We start from the raw sequence: 15,726 nt of genomic DNA, 5'->3' as shown, positions 1-15,726 counted from the left end.
TACCCCCAAAAATAACCAAACATTCGGTGACTTTTTTATTTTTATTCTATTCCATCGCACTGCCTTCTTTCCTTATTATCTAAATTGCAGCATCAGTAGTCTATTGGATTAAGGTCAGGTCGGTTCGATGAATATATTGGTTGCCACCATATTTAGAAGTATTACTGGAAGATACCGCCATATATACAAATATTTCTGGAAGATACCGCCTAACACAAGCGGAGACAAAGTTATGCCTTAATTATTTTTAATTCCAGGTTCCGATTTCGGGACTATAATGCATATACTAAGTTGTTCAATAAGTTTTGCGGTTCGATAAAAAAGGGCGTTGCTACTAGCCCAACTTTTTTTGTTATGTTGATACACTCTTCGTATGTGAAGTTTCATTTCAATCTGTCAATTCATTCTTTGTTTACAAGCCATTTAGTATCGACGTGTCAGAGTAGTTTTTACAATGCAAAAAATCTAGTTTTGTGCAGTGATTGAATTTTTAATTTTTTAAGGTAAAGGAAATTTATGAACGAATGATGAGAGTGTATAAGGACTCTTCGCCTTCAACTAGCTCAGTATAAAGGTGGTTGCTGAATTTAGATGTGGTTGTACAAGCCTTGAAGACGATCCACATCAAGGACGTCCAAAAACAGCAACAACACCAGAAATCGTAGAAAAAATTCAGGATATCATATTGGGAAATCGTCTAGTGACTGAAAGAAATTTAGAAGAAGCCCCAGGCATCTCATTATACGGTGTAAGCAATATTTTGACTGAAGTATTGGGTTTCAGAAAGCTGTGTGCACAATGGGTGCCGCATTCGCTAACAATGGAACAAAACCACATTAGAATGCGACTTTCTCAACCACAATTAGACCATTTTCGAAGGAATAAAGTGGATTTTGTGGGTCGATTCACCACTATAGATGAGACCTCGGTCTATCACCATGATCTTGAATCAAAACAAGAGGCAAAGAGTGGAGTGATCCCTGGTTCTTAGGCTCCGAAACGAGTTTATATCCAGAAATCGGCCAAGGAGGTGTTAGCATCAGTTTTTTGGAATGCGAAAGGAATTTTGTTTGTGGATTACTTGCAAACTGGTCAAACAACAAATTCTAAATATTAATGCAATCTTTTAGATCAGGTGAAGGAAAAAATCATGAAAAAAGACCAGGTTTTCAGAAGAAAAGCAATCTTTTTCACCAGGACAATGCACTGTGTCATAAGAAGATTCTGGCGATGACTAAAATCCATGAATTCAAGTTCAAATTGTTGGAGCATTGACCGTATTCACCCCTAGTGACTTCCAGGCCTAACAAATTCATGAAAGTAGAAAGCGTTTTTCATCAAATGATGAGGTTATAAAAGCTGTGGAAGTATATTTTTCAGCCCTTCCAGATTCTTACTTCAGGGATGAAATTTATAAATTGGACTCTTGTTGGAACAGTTGTGTTGATGTTTGCGGAGACTACACTGAACAATAAAGTGTATTTCAAACCATAAAATTGTGTTTTTCTTATCGAACCGCAAAACTTATTGAACAACCTGGTATACTCGTGCAGATGACTAAATAAGGTATATAAAGGCTTCTCAGGTCATAAAATAATCTTCTAGTTTTTACAACATATGGAGAACTAGTTAAGATATATGTAAATAGTGAAAGTTCCGAAAGGTAGTACATTTAAGTGGACACAGTTATACCTAATGTCAAAATGAAAATGATGTATTCAACTGTATAGTATTATAGCACAATATCTACAAAATTGTAACGAACATTTATAGTTTCGTTAAACATTCCTCTAGATACCATTTTTGGGATGTATCTCCATCTTTCATTTTCTCTTTACCAAACTCCTTTTATCAGTCCAAGCGAATCAACCCAGAGACAAAATGTATTGTGAAATACTCAAAAACAACTTTCCAGACTATGAATGCAAAACACATTTTTTATTATTTTTCCAGCCTTATCAAATCTTAAAAATGTTCAGCTCAAAGTTTCATCGAGACAAGAACTACAATCATAAAACGATAAAAAAGATTATCCTAAAATAAATCAATAGAAGACCAACAATAAATGATATTTTCCAGAATAAAAAGTTTTACTTTCGCATTTAACAGCCAACCGAGAATATTTTCATAATTTAGCGCTAATTTTGAAATTATAATTTTCAACTCAACCAACTTACCGAATATTATTAGAGATTTATCATTTCTTCTTCTATGATTAGACAGGATAATCCGATGATATCAGAAGATAAAATCTTTTCAGGCAATTTGCAATTTTTAGTAAGTTTGTTTGGCAAGAAAAAATCTAAACGAATTTTTCTGGAGGTGACGCTACATAATCCGGAATTTCTGATGATGGTTAATTTACACCTTGTGACGTAAAAACAAGTAAGCAGATGTATGCTTGGTAAATTTAGAATATTTTAGAACTATTGATTTGCATTTCTTGAAGCTAAGTCAGGTGAGAAAAATTGCAAGTGATTTCATCTGGTTAGTCATGAGAGCAAATATTTGGAATTGAAAATAGGATGTATCTTGTGATAGAAAACAATGTTTTGATCCTTATATTGTACATATGCATTATTTTAATCTGAACCATGGATCACTTTTCCCGGCCCTGGTTTAGCGGCAAATATGACACTCTTTCTACCCAAATTTCACCTTTAACAAAATACCATCCTGCTGTAAGGCAGTGTCTTATGTCTCATCCCTGCCCTCAATGAAATTCTCAGACATCTTTTCCAAAAAGCGAGGTACTTAGCCCAAAAAGATGGATAAAAAAATGGGAGGATTTTTGTCTCCAATTGGTTCGGTCCTACTTCCAGTACTTCGGGAAGGACGAGTTGGCTGTTGGCCACGGAAGAAAAAGAACTAAGCCGCGAATGGCGTCAAAATCGATCGCAATGCAAAGTGAAATTGGTAACGCCATGTATAAATACCTTCCAAACACCGATGGAACAAAATCATTCCTGTATTCACTCTGGAAAGTTACTACTAAATTTAAATACCTCGAAATAGTGCAAATCACTATTCGGTTGCTTCGATTGCTAAATGGAGGCTGAACAGAAAGCGACAGAGACAAAGGCCAAGCCTTTCTCCAATAGCTGCGGAGTGTCTTCCAATTCAATACTAGATCAGAATTATCGGAAAAAAAATAAAGTAGATCGCCATCGTCGTTATCTGGAACTATCTCAACTTCACAAAATCTCTAAGTAACAAAAAAAAAGAGGATTGAGAAGGCTATGTAAATTAAGAACGCACCATAATCTGCTTATCAAACGTTTTGGTCATGGATGCGTCGAGGTTACGCGTACTACGCTTTATTTCGCGGCATGCATGTACCTCAATAGACACACTGTGGTATTCTCCCAAGCACTCGTCATCACTGGTGACCTGTCTCACCGCTTTTGGCTCCTAGTTACCCTGGAAGAGTAATTCAATTCTTCCAGACAGTATTGAAAGTTTCGAGATAAAGCGTGACATGATGGTGGCAATTGCCCTTCCTGGGTACCTAGGGGTTACTCCAACCATTATAGTACCCTTCGAACTAAATCATAGAACTCCTGGAAGCCCTCGGAAGATCTCTGAACCTATTATTAAATGATTTCCCCCAAATTCAGATTTTAAACTCGGTCTCAAAACTGCGCGCAAAGCTAACTTCAATTGGCCCCAATTCGCTTGTCCAGAAGCTGTTAATACTTGCAGTGCCAATTTTAAGCCGAAATGGCCGAAAAGTGAGGGAATGTTAAAAATTTCAAGAAAAAGAGCTTCATTCGTGAGGAAAAAAAAAATAATAACTGATTCTGCAATGCACGGTTTGTTTAAATTAAAGGTTTCCGATAATTTTCAATCAATTGATGTCCTCCCATATCAACGTTTACGAAGGACGAGGTCGGAGAACTTTCGTGCAGTTAAATATCTGTCCTCAATGAAAGCCTAACTAAAACTAAGCAATCCCAATTGTTGCAAATCATCATCATCATCATCAATGGCGCAAAAACCACTTTTGCGCCGACGTCCACCAATTCGATATCCCTGAAAGCTGTCTGGCGTCCTGGCCTCAGGCAGTGTCTGCCTCGTCTTCGGACGGACTAAGTGACCCGCCCACCGCAACCCACTGCAAGATTATTGTCTTGTACAGTAAGATCTTTGACCCTACGACGAGACCTTTCGAGCGGAACAGATGAAATAGACTCTCTTGGCTGCCAACAACCGTGCGCGGATTTCACTGTCATAGCTGGTATCAGCTTTGATTTTCGACCCTGGATAGGAGAAATTATCAACAGTCCGAAAGTTGTAGTCTCCTATCTTTATTCTTCCCGTTTGCCAGCGCGATTTGATGTTGTTGGTTTGTTCGTTGTTGGTACTGACCTTGCTACCATATATTTTGTCTTGCCTTCATTGATGTACAGCCCAAGATCATGATAATCGTGATAATCATAGCAGCTTGGACTTACAGCACTTAGCTATGAAGAAATGCCGGAATCTTAAATATTAACCTCTTGTAACAAACAAGATACTGTGCACGACAACAGACACAACATTATACAATAGTTAGCATACCGGCTAAAAAGCATATGTCACTGTACCCTTCGGTGGGGTTTAACTTAGGTGCATGTTGGCTATAGTACAACTATTCGCCAATTTTCTCAAGGGGTCTCGTGGTTGACAAAAACAACTAAAGTGGCCACCGCCACTTCAACGAATTCAGGATGACTACAGAGCACCTTACAAGCACGCGTATTGAACAACGGAAATAAAGACAATATTAATGTAAGTTTTGCCTCTTCGTCTGATCGTGTATTTGGAGCCCAGCCACCATATAGTGGCAGCTTCCTGATTTTTTTTTTCAGATTTTTCAGTTGGGCAGTTTCTGAGAATGGCCCCGTTAAATATGATAACTTTCGACCCCCGAACTCCCAGCCTTTCTAACAAATGTCGAAACTAAGATCAGCTTTGGAAAGTACTAACCGAGACGTTTCATTTGATACCCCACATGACTCTATTTGGTTAAAAAAATATTCAAACTCCCTTTTTGCATGTATGGAGACCCCCCCTTAAATTCGACGTAAAAGGAGGTAACTCACTGCGTGTGCGTGAGCGTTCACAGTTCCTACCTTTCCACCGAATTTGATGTCAATCGCTGCTACAGTCTCCGAGAAAACCACGTGTGACGGACAGATAGACAGACAGACTGTAAACCGATTTTCAAAAGGTTTTGTTTTACACAAAACCTTAAAAATGGGGATCCTACTATATGCCATACATGAAATTGGCGGCACTAGTGACTTCAATGAATTTGAAGTGGAGAGGCACTGTGGCCATTCGCAATTTTGTGTTAAAAAATGTTTATAAAAATGGCGCCCAATGTGGGAAAAGCCTAGTCTATCGCCAAATTTTTGACAGTCCTACAAACTACAACTAATTTCAGAAAATTTCACAAAGATGTTTTCAATGAACAGGGAAAAGCTGAAGGGGTTGAAGATTGTTTCCTGCAGCCTATTTGTTAAGCGGCAGGAATACAAAAGCGATATTATAGTTTGGACTTCCCTTGATTCTACATTCAATCGTAATTCATATCGAATTAACTTTTTTATCTTTGTATGTATTTTCCGAACTCCAGAACTGACTTTCGTGCAAGTGCAATCGTTCACTTCTGCAATACTAACATCAATTGCCATTGTAGGCGCTGGTGCCAAGTCGTCCTGACAAGTTTAACGTAGCCAGTTCATAGCAACGTCTCAAAGCAACTAGCTAACATTTTGATGCTCAACGGTATGTTAAGGTGGAGCAATTTTTCAGTGAAAATGAAAACACAATCGACAATCCACACTACCTCCAGGAGAATTTATCATTAGACCTACGATCAATGCAATTTCTAAATTTCAATATCACTAGTTCACTAGGATTGAAGCAATAGAATGTTACCTACTTATCTGGATAGATATGCATGCACAGATACGAAAAATGGACCATCAGTGCCCTAGTTTTCGATACTCTTCAATGAAAAAAGAAATAATCAATGGGCCTCAATATCTAAACCTCCTTAATTGATACTGCGTTTTGCTCATGTAATTTCCATGTCCATGTCCATTGTATCACAATCAGCTATCTTTAAACAGCAAATAATTAGGTTTTTTTTTCAATTTCAACTACCATCTCTTTCCCAATGTGCTGCTCAGTTAGATAAAAGCATCTTTCAACAATCTCTTTCTCTTCTTTCCGTTAGGCATCTCTGATCAAAAGAGGCATACCTGACCTAGAATTGAATTGCATAAAGGCAATTATTCTTTGTACTTTCTAATTATTATGCACTTTTAGAAAGATATACCCCCCATAACTACTCTTTCATGTTCCCACATTCGCTGCACTCAACACGAACTCATTTCGACTTATCCAAAATTAACCTCACTCAATTTGTTGCCAAAAGCGGTACGCTTTAATACAAAATTAAAGGCTTTTTTTGGGATTATACATTCTTCCAGCATAGAGACTGGAAAAAAACATGAAAAATCTAAACGAGAATCTGCAGACTGCTTCGGATCTTCGGAGTTAAAAATAGACAAAAAAATCTAGCATCTATGAGTTTGCCTCCCAAAAATCTGAAGAAGGGCTTGGGAGTCATGAAGCATGTAGTATGTCTATGAGTAATGGTTCCATTGACCCGTCCCAACATCTTAGCTTGTTGATCTTCTTGTACGTACATATCTTTACGTTTTTTTCGCCGTACACGCTACTTCATTTCTTCATCCTCAGCCACCACTATCCCAAGGTATTTGCGATGTACACACTTATCCAACTTCAGTCAATTCTATACTACATTGGAGTTAGTCAAGAAGCGTAGATATAAAAAAAAACAATAATCAATTTTCAACATAGGAAAACGAATCTTCTGTTAAAGCTTTTACGGATGCATATTTTCATGATGGTATTAACAAAAAAAATTAATTGGACAACACGTCTTCAGTGCTAAGTTCCGAGCTTCGAGCTTGTTGGCGAACACAGCATCAAAGCATCTCAGATAGATGGACCATGGATGAGTTGATGATGAAGATGGCGTATCTGAAGACGTGAAAAGACATGAAGACCGAAGCATTGGCAGCATATGGAAAAAATTTCAAAATGTATGCTTTTGGGCAGTAACTAAAGGTTTTTGGAAGGCTTCAATGGTTACAATACAACTTAAAGTTAATCGTCCATTGCAATATTAATTAACACGATTTTAGTTTGTCTTTCAATAGATGATTTCGCCATAAAAGACGTTGCATTTTGTGCAGTTTGGTCTTCATTTATTTCAAACAATTTTTCAAAATTTTTAGCAATCACGACTTTGGTGTCATAAGCAAAAGATCTCGCACTTCACTGTTGAATATATTCAACCAAAATGTGCATATTTTCCATAATCGAAAAGTTTTTTCCCATCAACTAACAGAAGAATTATAAATTCCCCACCATCATTTTAAATAATTTACAAAATTTGTACAATGTTAAGTAATTTTTCACATTTTTTTGTTAGTTCTACCGCTGGAGGTATCCATTTGATGTGCATGGTTATTTGCATCACAGCCATCTCCGCTTTTTTCCTGGTCGTATCTTGAAAAGATCACCTTTCTCATCTCCATCAGGGTCTTTTTGTTAAAACTTCTCAGAGAAAGTTTGCTGGCAGTAACTGAATTGAGTTAAAAGCGGCTACACGTTACGGATACATCACGAACGTATCCATTTGATTTTAACAGAAAATTGATGCGTTTTTAAAACGCTAATGTTTGCTGATCGATGTAAGGTAATATATTTAGTTGACTGATATTTTGAGGTTTCGGTTTTTGTAATGGACACAATAAGCAGTTATAATGGTCCCCATTTAGTATTCGTTTACACGTTTTTGCAGAGAATAATTAATAATTGAAAATATTAATGAATCGACGGCACTTTGCATGAGCCCCGCTGAGTAGTGTTACTTAGGAAGCTTCCTGAAGTAACAGAACATAAATCTAAAAGTAAGTGAAATCTATTAATTTCTAGATTTATGCCCTGTCCCAGTGCCACAATCGGTATCCAGTCTACCCTTGCCTCGATGAGGAACTTCAAACATCCTGGTTTTGTGCTGAGGTCCACCAATGCAAGATCCCCTATCAGCTGCCAAATGTCCTGGTCTACGCCACCACTCGATCTAAGGTAGCATCCGTCATGTCTACTTTTCATACAAATCAGGTAACTGACCTACCGTAACAGATTTTACCCACAACCAAACGGTCGTAGTACCCTTAATGAATTACGTCGTTAAACAGGCTAGGAAATGGTCCAGCCACCTATAGGACGCCGAAAATTCTCCTCTCGAACGCAACTGCGAGTGGGCAATTTTTCTTGGTAAGAACCAATGCCTCAAAGAAATTTTGAAGGAAAAACTGATGATTACATGGGAACTGGTAAAATCATGGTCTTGCATGGGGTTCCAAACGTATGGAAAGATCCTTTCAATGAAACAGTTTTTGTAAGGCAAATTACGCTCTGTTGGCTACCAACAATTTGGCATCATAGCTCTTATCGATTGTGATATCCAACCAAACCCAACTACATAGAAGAAATTTTGAACGGTTTCAAAGTTATGGCCTCCTATATCCATTGTTTCTAATATATGCCAGCAGTTGAGTGAGCGTGAAAAGGATAATCGCTCTTACACTCACCTCAGGGTCCGAGATCACTTTTTCTGGAGCGAGGATAAAAAAAACGAATGATAGATCATCGCCTTGCCTTAGACTATTTTCGATAATGAAAGGAACCTAGTTAGTCTCCCTAATTTTGTCAGAATAGCGAATTCACGCATAGTCATATAAAATTTCACCCTGACTATGCTACCGAAGAGCGAAAGAGTCACTTCTGGTTTGTCATTTAGATCATTTTACCCCCTCTTATTTCCGAACTCACTGTTGAACAGAGGCGTAATAGCATGAGCATGATGCGTCGGCTGAGCGGAGGGATGACTATGACTGCTAACAGTTCTAGCCTTACGCTAAAAAAACCCGAAGTGACCATATTGATTAAAAATGTAATTCCAACCAATTGCACCCTTGTCAACCGGCGAAATGGTTAAAGAGTCAAACTTAACGGTTGAACACCTTGGATCACTTCTTCGAACAAATGAGAGTGACTGCGGAGAAATCTGCAGCAGACGTTTCCCCACTAAGTCGACTGATGGGAAGTTTTAGGGGTCCTATCTTTTAGCATGTCATATGTCGAGCGCACTGCTTCAGAAGTGACAGTGATGGTGGTCATGGGAGTGATCACCATAGTCCTCCTCGCATAGGAACGTTGGTGGTTGCTCGTAATGAACGTCAGCATACACTGCTTGAGTAATAGCTCTCTTGGGGAAACAAATCAAGCGGCATATGAGCTGCTCCGCTCGTCGGCAAATTAGCTCCGTGGTTGCACCGAAACTATGGTGAACCTGATTATTTCCTTACCCAACTCCACTTAGGAGGCTTTCAGTACACAGAATTGGCAGAGCAAAAGATCCTCTGACTGTGAGTTTTACATTAAGCGCTGGACTTCGCCGACCAGACCTTTTCTTCTTGTCGATGAGATGTGATGAATCTGGGTCGTCAGCAACTTTATGCAGACACAGACAAGATCACTTCTTACAACATTGTCAGAGAGGTACTGAGTATCGCTGACCGACGAAACGATGTTGTACATGACGTTCGGGTCCTTCTTCTTTTAAATAAAAGTGAGCTCAACTGGTGGAGGACCAGATGGCAGGGTTCTTTAAACTAACAAATTCCTTTCCTCCCCTCCCGTTGGTGAAAGCAATTCCCTAAATAGAAGGATAGCTAAAGCGGCGAAACGATAAAGCAAGCCTGGAGTTATGTCTCAAACGATTCCGGGCTGGTTCTCTAATGAAGGGGAGGTTTTTAGTTGGCAGTCTGATTGCCAACCGCAACGAGAGTCCAGTGTGTAAACGCATTCACCACTCCTAGCCTCAAAACGCTATCATAAGCAGCCTTGAAGTCGCCCCCTAACCAATTAATATCTACTTCAAAAAAGGCTAATCGAGGTTTTTAATTCGATGCCCCACAGGGATACATTCAGTGAAAAAACTTTCTTTTGTATTTGTATAATATATAGGGGTGCTTTTAAACTCAACATGAGATGAAGTTATTCAGTGTATGCGTTAGGGTTTATAATTCCAAGATTTTGTGTCAACAGCTGGAACCGTTTTTAGCCCTTCTAACGACTATCCTTCGAGAACGAGTATAGATTGAGTAGGATGGTTTTCGTGGATGATAGTCTCAAATACAGCTGTAACCTTGTAAAGCAACGTGTTTCCAAGAATACCATCTCCTGACATAAAAGTCAGCAAATAAAGTACTTCCATAGACAGTCTATGAGAAGTTGTCAGGTATGGCAACAGCGCCTCGACAGGGGCGAATAGGGTCATCGCCCTATTGGACCACATTTACTCGTAGCAATGTGGGCATGGGTAAATGTTGTTATGCCCGAGGTAGCAGCACAGAATCGGATGGGAGAGAAAAGGAACAAAAAAGGAATCATAGATGTTATAGATAGGCGCACAAAAGGAAAGCAATACCGGGAAAAAAGAGCGCCACAATGCACAATATGAAGATAAGGTTAAACCGACTCCTCAAGAGCAACCAAGAGATTCGAGCTTATTCCTTACAACGGAGGACCAACTAAGAGCTATGAGCCTATTCCTTAAGACATAGGAGCAACTATTACTTTGATACTCTTGATGGGATATCTGGTACAAAGCACAAGGTTGAAAAGAATGGAGATAATTAATTTATCTTCACAGGACTCCAACAATCGCCACCAAAAAACCAAGTACCATGGGGCTACTAAAATTAGCCAATTATAACGTGGCTAGCACACTGCTCAAACAAATATTTAAATCCGACATTGCTAAACGGAATAGACAATCAGCGGAAGTAACCGGTGCCTAAAAATTTCGGAATGATACTGATAAGGTCCACCGAATGCTAAGCAAAACTAGAAGGACCGGGGGAGCATAACCAGAAGAAGAGCGAATGAACAACCAGGAACTGAAAATGGAAGGAGAGCCGAATGAAGCGCTGGTCTGATGCTATGTTAACTTTCAAGACTATCAAGGACGAATTTTATAAAAAGTTTAATTAACAGAAGCTGTAGAACTATAAAACGCATTAAGAAAGTGAAAAGGCGGAACACTAGTAATCGCAATCTGAATAGATAAAATATTTAAAATCAGTAGCTAGAAGTTAAATTATCTGCAGGTTCCGAAATAAGCTAAAGTCGGCCAGTCTTGAGATCTGACGTACAATTACTTGCTTAGAACCTGCAAAAGCAATCAAAAAAAGTAGAACTTCTTTAAGGTAGAGAGAAAGAGGCAATTCCCCAAAAACAAAAAAACTGGAAAAATACTTTTAGAACTTGGTAAAGAGCCAGATGGAATGACTGCGGACACTTTGCATGAACGTTCTTACATCCACTATGAAGCTCATACAAATAATTGTGAGGTTGCACAATATATTTTGCAGCTGCTAATGCACAAAGGAATGTAGACACTGCTGCAGCGAGGTCTAGAATGTTCAGGATTACTCTATTTGGGCTACAGATTAAGCCAATAAGATTACTATTTGATTGGGCAAAAAGTACCCTCTCTGAAGGTCTTTATTTGCCTCAGTAAGGGATTTGCCAGAACGATAGTAGATGTGATCATTACCTTCAGTTGCTATGCCCTTCGAACAGTACAATAAGGGGGTATGAAAGAACGCTTGAGGAATTTTTAGCAGATTCTCTGAACGGATCAATTGTCATTGCCATTAATGTCAATGCTTGATCACTGTGGAAGGCATTAAAGCAACAAACACTGTACATTTAGCGATCACCTGGCGATTGGCTACAAGGCGGGATGAATAGAAAGCAATAATGGAAGCAACGAATGACAATGTGGTGAAACCAGAAAGAGGCAGTGGAACTTCAAAGCCTTTGATAACTGAATACTTAAGAGCGAAAAGGAGTTACCAGCGCAATAGCATGCATATAAAACCTCAAAGAGAAAGTCATAAAGAAGAGGTAAATGTCGTTTTCTGGAGCAGAGCTCATAGCAAAGTTATGACTGGGCTTAGGGAAAAGAGGTCGCCACCGATTCACTATGCCCTGTTGCTACGGAAAATAGTGAGTACTCTATTTCCTCGACTTTCAGATTAGAAACCAGAGTGTGATAAAACTCACTTTCAAATCAGCTAGTTACGATCTCATAATGTTGGAACGGAAGGATTAACCCGCCACCCCACCAACAGAAAATCGTAAAAGATTACATCTTTGATAGATAGGTATACTATGACACAAATTATGGGACTGCAAGATACCACCACCAGTTAGGGCCATTATTGTCAAACATTGCCTTTGATGGCGCGCTGCGCCTACAAATCCCTGTGATGGCAATCGCGGCGGCATATACGGCCGATATAACCAAGTGATTTCCAGAAAACTCAGCGAGAATGTACATAGAATAAACAGCCATAAGCGCTAGCAGATTTCACATAGTGACCGGCCGATAATGGGCTCCAATGGGATCAGAGCTAGCAGGCCACGAGACAGAAACAGCACTTATCTTTGTATCATTAAAATCCTGAATAATATGTATCTTGGGAAGTGCTGCCGACGAACGAAAAGGCAGGAGAGAATGCTTCGTACTGAGGATTGAAATATTTATCCCAGTCCCCCCAATACAGCCGGAGGAAGTGCAGTGAAAGGTGTCAACTGATTTCAAAATAAACTGAGGGAAGCAGAAGAAAAGTGAGTGCTCTGGGGAAGCGTAATTACATGAGCAAAATAGAATTTATGGTGGGTAGGGAGGGGTGTTAAATCGACCGGGTATATTTTTGCAGGGTCTCAGGCTGCACCTAGAGTTATATATTTTGGAGAGGTGTGCTTTGATACTGAGATGAACACGGAATAATCCGATCGAAATATCAACCATTAGTCATATTTTTGTGAAAGATGCGTTAGCGTTCGGTCTAAAAGCATTATTCCCGATGAGTAGTCCGCATAAAATCTACCTGGCATAAGACTTTGAAGGCGACGGGAGACATTCATAAACTACTGCAAGAGCACTTTCTCTCTCTGTTCCAGAAGTACTTACACCTGGACTTCATGGCCAAGATTCCATTATGGATTCGGGCACACATTTGAAGCTTAAGAATATTTCAATAAGATGAACTACTAGCAGCGCGCACCCTTTCGCCCCAAACTTGAACATTTGTCATTTACTAAATGACGACCGCCGATCCAGCTCAGCAGCTATCCTTCTAATCAGCCGGTCTCGGTCTCGCAAATTTCATTTTCAGTCCATGGCTTTAAACTTTAAAGTCCATGCCAGCGCCAACAACAACATACATGGTTGCTGAAGTATGCGGCAGGTCATTCCCTCAGCGACGAGCAATCGCTTGCCTAATACCAATAATGTGGAATACGAGCAAGTGAAAATGAACTATGCATTTTAAGGGAAAGGAACCAGTAGTTGGATTGATTAAACCATAAGAAAATTTAACTAATTGAAGTGTTAAGTATTGTATTTGATTGAAGGAAATAATAGGTAAAATTTAAAAATAGAAGTGAAACAAGGCTCTTACCAATACATCTTTCGAAGAGGCACAAAAAAGATTTACTAACAGATTAATATTCTGCTCCTTAAATTCTGATTACATCGACCCATCTCTGCGCCCATTTAAAAGACCATATATCAGGCTTAACATCAGAGTTAAGAGAGATGCATCATTGAATATTTTCGACTTTAAAAATTTACTAATCGTCGAACCTACTACAAACATTCCATTGTCAATATGATTAATGACAAACGATGAATGATTATTCGGCACAAATCAAAGAGAACAAGCATATATTCCTCACTAATTCAATATAGAAAAGTCTATCTGAATGGCAAAGATTGCGCTCAGAAGAGGACTTCAAAATAATACAGAGGGAAGTTAGTGAATTCCGAAAAGGAGAAAATTACACTTGTAGGGTTTTATAAAAATCATTCAAACAGAAGGAAATGCACTTAAAATATTGCCTTAAAAAATCAGAAACTTCTCAACTATTCAATTATTGCAGAATTTTTATATCACATGAAGATACTATCAAAGAGTCATTAAGAAAAATCTTGTAACATCCTATAAAATGGAACAAATAAAATTATAACAAAAAATTGAAAATATCACTCACCTTTGTTGTCGCTGCATCAATAATCACATATGTGAGTAAAATAATTTCTTTTTCATCAGATCCAAGTGCTGGTCCGCTTTGACCGCAAGTAGCCAAATAAAGGGATACTACGTGTCCCGGGACGAGCATTTTAATTTATGTATTTACACTTTGAAGTAGCATCCGCAAATTTCTCTATCCGTTTTGGTAATAATTTCTTGTTCAGAATTCAAACACAATCTAGATTCCTGCCAGCAAGATCTTTTTGCAAAAACAAAAAAAATACTATTTCCGCAAATGGTGTATTTATATTTTTGTGTTGTATTCCAAACTGAACTAAACTGCCGAGCGTTTTTTTTTTTGGTGAAATTTTTCAAACTCCTTCTTCAGCGGACACTAGTATCTATTATTTGACTGGGGAGTGTACGGTTTCGCCTTATTCTTCCAGCAAGCCCACAGCACCTGATGTAATCCTATAAATAATAACATTAAAAAAACAACGTCAATGAGAGTGTTACACGTATTCAATAAAAATATAGATTTACGTTTCTTTAGGAATATGTGTATGTAGATATTTGTATTTGATTGTCATTTCGCTAAGTGGCAAGTGGCGTCCAGCTTTAAGTGAAAACTTCTTCAAAAAGCGTCTTCATGTTCAGCCCACGCAGATTTGAAAAAAAATTATCATTTTGATGCTTTTGAAATAAATTTAAGATGGAATGTTTCGGAATGGAAGACTTGGCTTAGTTTCAATTTCAATGGAAATCAAATTTATGGAAATATATTGTTATCCAAGGCTGACTTTTAACGGGATTTGTTATGTTCAAGAGGGGTTTAAAAATTGTTTATAGTCGAAAGTAGGTAAATAATAGCATTTTGCAGAATGGTCTAAGTTTTAAGGAAATTTTGTGCGCAATTTTAAGGAATAACCAACAGTTATATGAGACAGTTTGGTTCGATAGGCTTAAGAGCTTCAGTAAATCCTACTATCACAAACTCCGTAATTGGAAAGATTTTGCAGTCAGTGGTCGATTTCTCTATAACTCATTTTATATATAATCCATGCAAATTATCCAAATTTATTTGCATTGTTTTTTTTTATTTAGTGAGAAATCGTAATTTTGCCCACATTTAAAAATCAAGATACAAACCTTAAAAATGCATCTTCATTTATCAACCCACTCATTATCAAATTGTACGCAGAACTCCAACTCCTAATGGAAGATTTTCAACTAATTTAATTGGACAATTAATAATTCGTGTCAAGATAATAATCCCAACAAATAGTTTTCTCACAAATGTAAATCAAGGGTTTAATGCTAAGATTTCAAGGATATGGCGCTTATTATGGTATCATATATCCTCTAAACTCGATGTCTCAATTTTATATTTTATAATACTTTTTAATCCCCTGAGTAGATGTCAATATTTCATCAAAGGTAGTAAAAAATGCTGCACTTTAGACACATAGTTCGGCTTTATTTTTTAAATGCAGGCTAGTATTCAATTTGTTCAACTTTTCATGTA

At 38.2% G+C, this 15,726-nt stretch overlaps 1 protein-coding gene across 2 annotated transcripts in view; it reads right to left on the bottom strand.

The window, feature by feature from the left end:
• Positions 1-15,726, bottom strand: part of LOC119654801 (RNA-binding protein fusilli) — a 307,177-nt gene that overhangs the window by 256,034 nt on the left and 35,417 nt on the right. For both annotated transcript variants that reach the window (XM_038060355.1, XM_038060354.1), the window contains exon 2: positions 14,221-14,672. In XM_038060355.1, coding sequence (XP_037916283.1) covers positions 14,221-14,349 — 129 coding nt within the window. In that variant the 5' untranslated portion in view covers positions 14,350-14,672. The remainder of the gene's footprint in view (positions 1-14,220; positions 14,673-15,726) is intronic.

Source organism: Hermetia illucens, chromosome 4 (genome assembly GCF_905115235.1).
Source record: "Hermetia illucens chromosome 4, iHerIll2.2.curated.20191125, whole genome shotgun sequence".
Taxonomy (NCBI): domain Eukaryota; kingdom Metazoa; phylum Arthropoda; class Insecta; order Diptera; family Stratiomyidae; genus Hermetia; species Hermetia illucens.
Note: the sequence above shows the minus strand (reverse complement) of the source record. Positions and strands in the feature narration are given on the sequence as shown.